The 12350-nt window shown below is 40.1% G+C and overlaps 1 protein-coding gene across 2 annotated transcripts in view; it reads left to right on the top strand.

Moving 5' to 3' along the window:
• TTL (tubulin tyrosine ligase) overlaps window positions 1-12350 on the top strand; it is a 39580-nt gene that overhangs the window by 11492 nt on the left and 15738 nt on the right. For both annotated transcript variants that reach the window (XM_019827581.3, XM_011281173.3), the window contains exons 3-4: window positions 2873-3105; window positions 11298-11433. In XM_019827581.3, the coding sequence (XP_019683140.1) occupies window positions 2873-3105; window positions 11298-11433 (369 nt within the window). The remainder of the gene's footprint in view (window positions 1-2872; window positions 3106-11297; window positions 11434-12350) is intronic.

The raw sequence follows: 12350 nt of genomic DNA, 5'->3' as shown, positions 1-12350 counted from the left end.
AAAAAAAAAACAAAAAACTAAACAAAGTTTAAAATTCAGTTCCCGTGTCACATTGGCCACATTTCAAGTACTCAGAGGCCACGTGTGGCTAGTGGCCACTGTTTGGCCAGTGTAGATAGAGTGGAATATTCAGTGAGTTAGAAATTTATTGATTTTTGTTCCTTTGAATTCAAGTAACTTTCAAATTCTGTTGCCTTTGGCTTAAAAATAATTTTACTTTAGGGGCACCTGGGTGGCTGAGTCAGGTAAGCGTCCCACTTCAGCTCAGGTCATAATCTCACAGTTCACAAGTTTGAACACCATGTTGGGCTCTGTGCTGACAGCTCAGAGCCTGGAACCTGTTTCAGATTCTGTGTCTCCCTCTCTCTCTCTCTCTCTCCCTCCCCCGTTCATGCTCTTTCAAAAATAAATAAAAACATTTAAAAATTCTGAAAAAATAATTTTACTTTAAATCTCTGTTGAAAATTTCATTATTTCTGCCGTTTGCTCATAGATTGATTTTGCAGGTGGATCTTTTTTTTTTTTAATGTTAATTTCTTTAAAAGAGAGTGAGAGAGAGAGAGCCTGCCAGTATGAGCAGGGGAGAGGCAGAGAGAGAGAGAAGGAGAGAGGGAATCCCAAGCATGCTCTGTGCTCTCAGCACAGAGTCTGACATGGGGCATGATCTCACGAACCATGAGGTCATGACCTGAGCTGAAATCAAGTTGGATGCTTAACCAACTGAGCCACCCAGGTGCCCCTTGCCGGTGGATCTTAACACAGGCTTAACATTAATAGTTCTGTTCTAGATAGTGAAGGGAGTGCACCTTAGGGAAGGCCTGCAGATCTTTGTGAGGGTTCCTTCCTGCCTCTGATTCCTGGGAAGTAAGAGTAAGTTTCGAGTGAGGACTGGGAGTTTGGAGCTTGCATAGTACCTATTTCTTACTACCTTTATGATCTTTGGAAATTTACTTCTTGGTTGGACCCAGTGCCTAATCTATGAAATGGGATGCTAGTGCTTTCCCCTTTGGGGGTCTGATTGGAGAGTAAATGCAATGGGAGGCCCTTAGTAAGCCCTTGTGTTTATTAAGTGCCTTGCTCATGGCCTGACTTTATCTTCTGTCATGTATGTTGTTTTGGGGTCAGGAGGTGTTTTTAGTTATGATCACTGGAGTCCTGTGCCCCATTATCCTGTGCCTCCTTTATTCTGGGGTGTCTGGGTGGCTCAGTCAGTTAAGCGTCTGACTCTTGGATTTTGGCTCAGGTCATGATCTCACAATTCATGAGTTCAAGCCCCAGGTCAGGGATATTCATTCTCTCTCTTTCCCTCTCTCCCCCACCCATCCCCTATTCTCTCTCTCTCTCTCAAAATAAATAAGTAAACATTAAAAAAAGATAGATTCCTCCTTTATTCTAATAGTCATTGAAGCCAGGTTGAGCTAAAAACAAGCAATGAACTAAATAGATAATTGGATTCCTTTTTTAAATATATTTTTTAACATTTTTATTTATTTTTGAGAGACAGAGAGCGTGAGCAGGGGAAGGGCAGAGAGGGGAGACACAGAATCCAAAGCAGGCTTCAGGCTCTGAGCTGTCAGCACAGAGCCTGACACGGGGCTTGAACCCACACAACTGTGAGATCATGACCTGAGCTGAAGTTGGATGCTTAACTGACTGAGCCACCCAGGTGCCCCGGATAACTCAGATTCCTAAGCAGTGGCCTTTGTTCTTCAGAGAGTTGGGCCAAGATAGTATTTTTTCTAGTAAAAACTAGAATATAGTTTCCTAAATTCTCTACTTTGTTTTTTTAGCATAAGTTTAGCCTAACCACAACGTAAATGTTGAAAAAGTATGGTTTCAGACTTACTTCCAGTTTCCTTAGGGATGCGTTTTTTTAATTTATGTATGTATGTATGTATGTATGTTTATTTATTTTTGAGAGAGAGACAGAGTGTGAGCAGGGGAGGAGCAGAGAGACGGAGACAGAATGAAGCAGGCTCCAGGCTCTGAGCTGTCAGCACAGAGCCCGACGTGGGGCTCGAACCCACGGACCGTAAGATCACGACCTGAGCCGAAGTCAGACGCTTCACCAACTACGCCACCCAGGCACCCCTAGAGACGCATTTTAAAAACAGCTGAAGTTCTGAGGGTGCCTTCTTGGCTCATTCAGTTAAGCGTCTGATTCTTGGTTTCCACTCAGGTCATGATCTTGAGGTTTCATGAGTTTGAGCGTGTGTCACTCTTTGTGCTGGCAGCGTGGAGCCTGCTTGGGATTCTCTCTCCCTCCCTGCCCGTCCCTACTCACACTGTTTCTTTTTTTTTTTTTTTTTTTTCAACGTTTATTTATTTTTGGGACAGAGAGAGACAGAGCATGAACGGGGGAGGGGCAGAGAGAGAGGGAGACACAGAACCGGAAACAGGCTCCAGGCTCTGAGCCGTCAGCCCAGAGCCCGACGCGGGGCTCGAACTCCCGGACCGCGAGATCGTGACCTGGCTGAAGTCGGACGCTTAACCGACTGCGCCACCCAGGCGCCCCCTCACACTGTTTCTGTCTCTCTCAAAATAAATAAATAAACTTTAAAAAAGTGAAAGATAACCTAGTTAAATACTGCTTTTAAAGTGAACAAATAAAAGGAGCTAAAGTTCTAGACATTAAGCTCCTGTTTAACTATTTGGAACATGCCTGCCCAATAGCTATGTAGTAGCTATGTGCTGCCCAATAGTGTCTTACGGGTCTGCTCAGGGAGGCCAAGAGCAGAGTGGGATAAAGAAACCAGCTCCTGGCTCTGGTGTTGCCCTGCCTCCTGACAAGCTCTGGGGGAAAGCACTGGCTTTTCTGAATGGAGCGGCATGGTGTACTAAGAAGGGAGACTGACCCTCTGTCATCTGTCAGGCTAATCAAGACGAGCCCAGACCTGGCTGAGTCCTGCACATGGTTTCCAGAGTCCTATGTGATTTACCCAACTAATCTCAAGACCCCAGTTGCCCCAGCACAGAATGGAATCCACCCACCGATCCATAGCTCAAGGACAGATGAAAGGGAATTCTTCCTGGCTTCTTACAACAGAAAGAAGGAAGAGGGAGAAGGCAATGTTTGGATTGCAAAGTCATCAGCTGGTGCCAAAGGTGAGTTGGCATTGCTGTTCCCTTCTTTCTTTCCTGTAGGTTCCTATGTGCTTTGTTCTATTGTGCAGTAGAATTCAATGATATCTTTAGGTGAATGACTGTTCTAATCTGAATGCTCAAGGGTGGAGACCATGTCTAGTTACATAGTTTTAAATATTTATCTAGGTACTGATGACTTCTAAACGTAGACCTCCAGCCAAAATATTTCCCTTTACGCTCCAGATCCAGTGTGGAGGGCATTTCAAATGTAACATGTCTGATACAGAACTCTTCGTTTCCTGCCCAACTGAACCCACCCCAGCCTGCCCCTCTTTTCAGTCTTCCCACATAGTATGTGATCCCACTCCTCACCTAGTCTCCGAAGCCCCAAACCTAGGATTCCTCCTTGACTGCTCTTTTCTTTATAATCCATACCTAATGCATCAGCAAGTCTTGTTAGCTCTACCTTCAAAGCACATTCTGAATTAGACTTTTTCTTGCCATTTCTACTGCTCTTACTTGAAGTTAAAACTATTATTGTCTCTGGTCTGTGTAACTGCTGTGCCTGCTCCCAGCCAATTCTCCTCTAAGATAGAGTGGTATCTAAAAACACAAATCTAGGGGCGCCTGGGTGGCTCAGTCGGTTAAGCGTCCGACTTCGGCTCAGGTCATGATCTCGCGGTCCATGGGTTCGAGCCCCGCGTCGGGCTCTGTGCTGACAGCTCAGAGCCTGGAGCCTGTTTCGGATTCTGTGTCTCCCTCTCTCTGACCCTCCCCCGTTCATGCTCTGTCTCTCTCTGTCTCAAAAATAAATAAACGTTAAAAAAAAAATTAAAAAAAATAAAAAAAATAAAAAAATAAATAAAATCACAAATCTAATCATTTTACTCCCTGCTCAAGACTGACCAGCTGGCTTCCCAATGCAGTTCAGATAAGCTCCAGACTGCTGATGGTAGCCGACACCATTTGACATTTGCTTGTATCTCTGGTCCCATCTCTGTTCTTTGCCTCGTTCACTGTTCTATAACCATGCCTGCCTAGAGTCCTACAAATACTCTAAATTTGTCTGTGTATCTTGAATGTGCTTATCGATTATTTTCTATTTCTTTCAGCTCAAATGTTACCTTGTCAGAGAAGCCTTTTTTTTTTCTAAAATAGCTTGTATATCCATTGCTCTCTGTCCTTTGCCTTGCTTTATTTTTTTATCCTTGTACTAACCTCTCCCCAGCACTATATTGCATATCTGTTTATCTGCTCGTCTCCTCTATCCTACCATAAGCTCCATGTAAACACAGACATTCTGTCTTGTTCATCTCTGTACCCTCCCCAGAGGCACTCAGTAAATATGTGTTGAATGAATGCATAGAAGGAATGAGATTTAGAATATTGACTCAGGCTCAAAATACAGGCTGTTCCCAATGTAATGAACACATAAACACAGTCTATCTCTGTAGCTACCATCATATGCTCCTTTTAAAACCATTCCATTTTGAACTTAATTCTTCTTTTATTGCCTTGGAAGACCATCTGGCCATTGGTATTCATTTCTATTCCCGGTCCAGTGGACCTCACCTTCTTTTCCACCAACCATGAGACAGGAGGGCATCACCTGGAATCTCCTGAAAGTGGGAGAGTTGGACTCTTGCCACGAGCCAGGTACCTCACCTACTTCTCTCTCCCCTCTTGTGACCTCTTTTCAAATACCAATCCTAGTAGCTTGGTTCTAATGATAAATGGGGAAATTGGAAGAGGAAATAGACATTTGCAGTACTCCATACTCCTTCTGTGGATTTGGGCTTGAGTCATAATGGCCATTGTAAGGATATCCTGTATCATGGAGCCTTAGCTGGAGTGAGAACCAGGAGTAAGGCAGGGCCTTTGGCGAAGGACATGTCAGGTCATGGCAGTGATCCTACCTGGGTGGTACCTGAACCCTCACCAAGACAAGACGTGGAGTCGTGGTCAGCATCAGAGAGTGGTAAAAAGAGAATAGAATGCCAAACAAAGAAATTTTGCTTGAGAAGTTGAGATAAGTGGTATGCATTTGTTTTGTTTGGTAACTACAAAATTAAACCATTAGGATGAATGAATGTCTTATATTCTTGTTAAACAAATATTGAGTATGTATCAGATGCTGGGAATAGTTGACTCAACCTTCACACTGTATCCAGTATGAAGACCTCCTGTTCACCACCCCATCACACATTTTGCATTGTAGCCACCTTCACCACTCACCTGGAGCATTGCTCCCTGTCCTCCTGCCCTTGGCCGCCCTCCAGAGTCTACACACAGTACAGCAGACCCAGATCCTATTAAAGTACAGGCAGTCCCTGTCACATCTGTGTTCAGTGCTGTCTCCCTGGTGCCGAGGCAGCACCTGGAACCCAGCAAAAGTTCAATATCTGTATTGAGTGATGAATGAACAAACGAATGAAGTCATGAGTGTTTGGAGATACATTGATGATAAAATAGACCTGATCTCTTGCCCTCATGGACCCAATGTAGTAGAAGGCTAGAGATGCATCTATTTCCAGATAAATAGTTGAGATGAGAACAAAGAAGAAAAAAGACTATCACCTTAAAACTTTTTAAAGAATTCCATCGGTGCCTGGGTGGCTCAGTCGGTTGAGCGTCCGACTTTGGCTCAGGTCACGATCTCGTGGTCTGTGAGTTCGAGCCCCGCGTCGGGCTCTGGGCTGATGGCTCGGAGCCTGGAGCCTGCTTCCAATTCTGTGTCTCCCTCTCTCTTTGCCCCTCCCCTGTTCATGCTCTGTACCTCTCTGTCTCAAAAATAAATAAACGTTAAAAAAAATTTATAAATAAAAAAAAAGAATTACCGGGTTTCTTCATAATTTCTCCAGGTTTAGTTAGTGAGGATATAAAGAAATAACATTAGAAATACAGTTAATGAAACATGGAAACATGCTACACTGGTATCCAACACTTACAAAATAAATGTAGATTTTATGTATCATTTTATACCTATAAAATAAAAACCTTCAGTCATACTGTTGCTGAAAGTTTGTTATGAACTGCTTCCTCTTAGTGGTGATACACAGACTTTTGAAAAAGTAATAAGATAATACAGAGGAAGAGCCATAAAGAATGCATAGGCTTTGGCCCACTAATCTCATTCCCGAAAACTTAACTTCAGGAAAATATTTTAAAAGAAACAAGAGTGATTTATTATGTGACCTGTAATAGCAAAGTGTTACTTAGAAACAATCCCACTGTCCAACAATCAGCAAATAAATGTGTAATTTTTTATATCCACACAATGGGATATTTTTTCAGCTACTGACGTAATTGTGATGTTAATGTAGAAACAGTGAAAGTATTGACAATATTAAGTGAAAAAAATTGACAGTTTAAGGCGAGTTCACTGTGATTGAGCCAGTCTTTACTCTTATGGAAAGGAAGGTAATATTAAAAGATAAAAATAATTAGGAAGTAAGACTATAGGTAACTTTTCTATTTCACTTTAATGCCATGTTTTTTGCAATGATAATAGTTTTTAAAGTTATCAAAATGTATCTTTCTACCTTCTTCCTTTATTTTCCCCACCTATCAGCATTAGGTATATTCCTTTTTCAATAAGAAATAATTTACATAAGGAATAACATAAGGAAAACAAAGTTGGAACAGATAGAAGGGAATGTGAGCAGATTATGGAGAGCAAGGCATCAAAGGTGATACAGTTTCAGGGCATTAGTAGGAAGGGGTGTTTTAGGATAACTATTTTAGAAGAAGTGAAGAGAAGAGACTAAGTTCTATACTAAAAAACTGGCAAGTGGAAATAAAGAGGAACCAGGATATCTGAGTATGGTTCCTGAGGGAGATGAAACAGAAAGAAATTACAAAACAACTGTGAAAGAGGTCAAAAAGGACCTAAATAAATGGACAGATATACCATCTTCATGGATTGCAAAGTTCAACATAGTAAGATGTCAGTTCACCCTAAATTGATCTGTAGATTTAATATGATTACTATGATTGCTATCAAGACCTCAGCCAGGTTTTTGTGTATACATAAAGCTTCTTCTAAAATTCATATGGAAAAGCACAAGCCTTATAGTAGCTTAAACGATTTTGAAAAAGAAGAATCGAATGGGAAGAGTCATTGTATCTGGTATTAAAGCATACTATATGGCTACAGAAATCACTACACTGTGGTATTGGTGAGGGGACAGAAACATGAATCTGTGGAAGAGTGAACTCAGAAATAAACCCCACATATATGCCCTCCTCATTTTTTACTTAAAACATTTTTGGAATGTTTTATTTATTTTTGAGACAGAGAGACAGAGCATGAGTGGAGGAGGGGCAGAGAGCAGGGGAAGAGACACAGAATCTAAAGCAGGCTCCAGGCTCTGAGCTGTCATCAAAGAGCCTGATGTGGGGCTCAAACCCTCGAACCATGAAATCATGACCTGAGCTGAAGTTGGACGCTTAACCACGCCCCAAGCCCACCTCATTTTTAACAAAGGTGCAAAAGCAGTTCCATAGAGGAAGGATAGACTTTTCAACAAATGGTGCTGGAGCAGATGGATATCCCTAAAACAAAAAACAATGAACTTCCACCTTAACCTCACACCTTACACAAAAACTAATGCAAAATGGATTTGTGGACTTAAATGTAAAGTATAGAACTATAAATTTTTTTTCAGGAAAATAAATAGGAGATAGGGCTGGGCAAAGAGTTCTTAATCTTGATATCACATATATGACCATAAAAGTAAAAGTTGATAAGTTAAATCTCAACAAACTGAGGTTGTTTAGCTCTGTGAAGGCCCTATTAAAGAGGATGAAAATACAAGCTATAGGCTTGGAGAAGGTATCTTCAAACCACATATCTGACAAAGGATATATCTAGAGTATATAAATGACTTTTAAAACTCAGCAGTTAAAAAAATAAAAAGAATCCAATTAGAAAATAGGCGAAAGAAACTGACAGAATGGGAGAGGATATTTGCAAATGACATATCAGATAAAGGGTTAGTATCCAAAATCTATAAAAAAGTTATCAAACACCCAAAAAACAAAGAATCCAGTGAAGAAATGGGCAAAAGACATGAATAGACACTTCCCCCAGGAAGACATCCAGATGGCCAACTGACACATGAAAAAATGCTCAACATCACTCATCATCAGGGAAATACAAATCAAAACCACAATGAGATACCACCTTACACCTGTCAGAATGGCTAACATTAACAACTCAGGCAACAACAGATGTTGGTGAGGATGCAGAGAAAGAGGATTTCTTTTGCATTGTTGGTGGGAATGCAAGCTGGTGCAGCCACTCTGGAAAACGGTATGGAGATTCCTCAAAAAACTAAAATAGGACTACCCTACGACCCAGCAATTGCACTACTAGACATTTATCCATGGGATACAGGTGTGCTGTTTTGAAGGGACACATGCACCCCCAGGTTTATAGCAGCACTATCAACAATAGCCAAAGTATGGAAAGAGCCCAAATGTCTATCAATGGATGAATGGATAAAGAAGATGTGGTATATATATATACAATGGAGTATTACTCAGCAATCAAAAAGAATGAAATCTTGCCATTTGTGATTACGTGGATGGAACTGGAGCGTATTATGCTAAATGAAATTAGTCAGAGAAAGACAAAAATGATATGCCTTCACTCCTATGAGGACTTGAAGAGACAAAACAGATGAACATAAGGGAAGGGAAACAAAAATAATATAAAAACAGGGAGGGGGACAAAACAGAAGAAACTCATAAATACGGAGAACAAACAGAGGGTTACTGGAGGGGTTGTGGGAGGGGGGATGGGCTAAATGGGGAAGGGCACTAAGGAATCTACTCCTGAAATCATTGATACACTATATGCTAACTAATTTGGATATAAATTTTTAAAAAATAAACAAATAAAAGAAACTAGGCAAAAGACATGAGAATGCATACTGTTGAAAGGCTCTGCAGATAAAAAATTACAAATGAAAAGATTTTCAATATTATTAACCATTAGGGAAATGCAAATTAAAACCACAACAGTCCTATTAAAATGACTAAAATAAATGGTAATGACAGCAAATGCTGCAAGGGTCAGGAGAAACTAGACCAATCACACAGTGCTGGTGGGAATGTAAAATGGTACAGCCCCTATGGAAAAAAGTTTGGCGATTTCTTGTAAAACTAAACCTGTAACGACCATATAACCTAGCAATTGAACACACTTGGGCATTTGTCCCAGAAAAATTAAAAGTTGGGGTGCCTGCCTGGCTCACTTGGTGGAGTGTGTGACTCTTGATCTCAGGGTCATGAGTTTGAACCCCACATTGGGTGTGGAGCCTACTTAAAGAAAGAAAGAAAGAGAGAGAAAGAGAAAGAAAAATAAAAACTCACATCCATGCAAAAATCTATACATGATTGTTCATAGCAGCTTTATTTGTAATAGCCCCAAATTGGAAACAACTCAGATTCCTTCAGAAGCTGAATGATTTAAAAAAAAAAAAAAAAAAAAAAAAGCTGAAGGATTAAGCCAACTGTGGTGAATTGATACCTTGCAATATTACTCAGTAATAAAAGGGAATGAACTATTGATACATGCAGCAACTTAGATGCATCTCCAGGGAATCATGCTGAATGAAAGAAACCAATCCCCAGAGATCACATACTGTATAATCGTATTTATATAAAATTATTGAAAAGACAAAATTATGGAAATGGAGAACAGATTAGTAGTTGTCAGGAGGGTGTTATGAGGAAGGAAGTAGTTGTAACAACACTGAGGGATCCGTGCAATAATGGATCCAGAATGTGGATCTATATCCCGTATCCAGAATGTGTAAAGAACTCGGATAAGAGTAAAAAAAAACAAAAACAAAAACAACCTAATTAACAAAAGAGCAAAGAAACTAAACAGACATTTCTCCAAAGAAGATATACAAATGGCCAATAAGTGCATGAAAACACGTTCAATGTTGTTAGTCATTAGGGAAATGCAAATCAAAACTGCAATGAGATACCACTTCATACGCACTAGGATGGCTATAATCAAGAAGACAGAAAGTGTTGGCAAGGATGTGACAAAATTGAAATACTCATATATTGCTATTGAGAATGTAAAATGACATGGACGTTTTGGAAAATAGTTTGGCAGTTTCTCAAAAAGTTAAACATAGAGTTACCATATGACCTGACTGTTCACTCCTAGGTATATTCATGAAAGAATTGAAACCATGTCCACACAAAAACTTCTATGAAGATCTTCATAACAGCATTATTTATAAGTACCAGACAACAATGGAAAAACTCAAATGTCCATCAGTTGATGAATGGATGAACAAAAATGCTATATCCATACAATGGAATATTACCAAGTCCTGGAAAGGAAGAATGAAGTATTGGTACATGTTACAATATGGATGAATCTTGAAGACATTATGCTAAGTGAAGAAGCCAGACACAAAGGCCACATATCTTATGATTCCATTTATATGAATCATCTAGACTAAGCAAATCCATAGAGACATCAAGTATATTAGTGGTTGTCAGAGAATAGGGTAAGGAAGGAATGGGAAGTGACTGCTAATGGACATAGGTTTTTGGGGGGAGGTGATGAAAATGTTCTGAAATTGTTAGTGATGGTTGCAAATCTCTTGGATATATGAAAAACCATTGAATTGTATACATTAAAAGGGCAAATCTTATAGTATGTAATATGCATCTCAATACAACTGTTGAAAAGGACATTTATTTAATGTTGATAGACACTTTACACGTATATAATTTTTCCTATTACAATGCTATAGGGAATTGACTTGTACAAGTGTGTTTATGCTCTAACCTTCTGGATATTTCTATAAGCTGTAGAGTGAGAGGTGGGTTTATTAAAGTTTTGATCATGGTAGCTAGTGACCAACAGTAGAGTGGCATTTATTTAGGATGCTTGGATGTTTTGAATGTCTGTAAAAATGGAAATTTCATGCTTGGAGCCTGTCAAAGTAGTTAGTGTTCATGGTCCTATGTGGAGAAGGAAGTAGATAGCCCTGGTGCCCTTACGGGCAGAGGGGAGAGTGTGAGAGACTTGGGGGCCTGAAGGGATGGAAGAGGAAGAGTGAGCAGGCCAGTAGAAGCCTCCTTCCAGTTTTCTCCCAGTATCTCCCCGCTGGCTTTGTAGAGAGCTTTAACTCTTGGGATGAACTTGACTGATTTCTGTTACAATTTTGCCCTGTTAGGTGAAGGCATCCTCATCTCCTCGGAGGCTTCAGAACTTCTGGATTTCATTGACAACCAGGGTCAGGTGCATGTGATCCAGAAATACCTTGAGCACCCTCTGCTTCTGGAGCCAGGTCACCGCAAATTTGACATTCGGTAATGCATCAGTGTCTGGAGTTTTTGTTACTGAGGTGAAAAAAATGCAGGGGTGGGTGATGAGGAGGGTAACATGGAATGTAAGGAAGTATTTGACCATGTTTCATAAGTAGCCAAAATTGAGCACAGCTTAATAGAACTGAGGTTCTGTACCTAATTTTCTGTTTTTCCTTTAGTATTTCTCTTTTCTTTGTAGAAAATGTTGCTAAAATTATGGATTTCTCTTTTTTGTATGTTTTCTTTAATCAAAATGACTTGTGGCTCCAAAGAAGAGAGTCTAAATGTATGGGGCTTGCTTATGGACAAAGCTGTGAGATGTACATACAACTCATAATTAAGACACAACAAAATAATAATGTTCTTACTTCATTATTTGTGTCCTATTTTTTAAGAATTTCATAAACACACCTTAGGTTTTTGGATTTTAACTTTCTGAGCAATGGGCCTGGCATAGAGTAAGAGGTTGTATCGTGCTTTAAACAGCCCTGTCCCCAGCCTTCCTGTGGCCTTGCTGACGTTTCCTCATTGAGGACTCTGTCTTCTTGATGCCTTTGTAATGACTTGCTCTTCTTCAATACCAGTCCTGTGTCAGATCAGCTTCAGGGTGAGCAGTCTTCCTCTTAAGATTACTAATAGAGCAAACATGGCAAATGGAGGTTTCATGGATAAACCTTAGGACCCAGCCCATCTGGATCTCTTTAAAATGCTGTATCTTTTGAACTGATCAAAGTCTTCTTGTCATTTACGTCATAATCTGCTCTCTTAGCTAATAGCAGATTCATAATCTGCTATCTTGGCTATGGCTTTCCTGATATAATTTTAGAATCTACCTCCTTCCTCTACATCCCTCCAAAAAAGGTAAGGAATGGGGATGATATATATACTGTGGAGAAACTTTGAATAAAATTGTTCTCATT

The sequence above is a fragment of the Felis catus genome, chromosome A3 (genome assembly GCF_018350175.1).
Source record: "Felis catus isolate Fca126 chromosome A3, F.catus_Fca126_mat1.0, whole genome shotgun sequence".
Lineage (NCBI taxonomy): Eukaryota > Metazoa > Chordata > Mammalia > Carnivora > Felidae > Felis > Felis catus.
The sequence above is the reverse complement of the archived record's forward strand: the minus strand, read 5'-3'. Positions and strand labels throughout refer to the sequence as shown.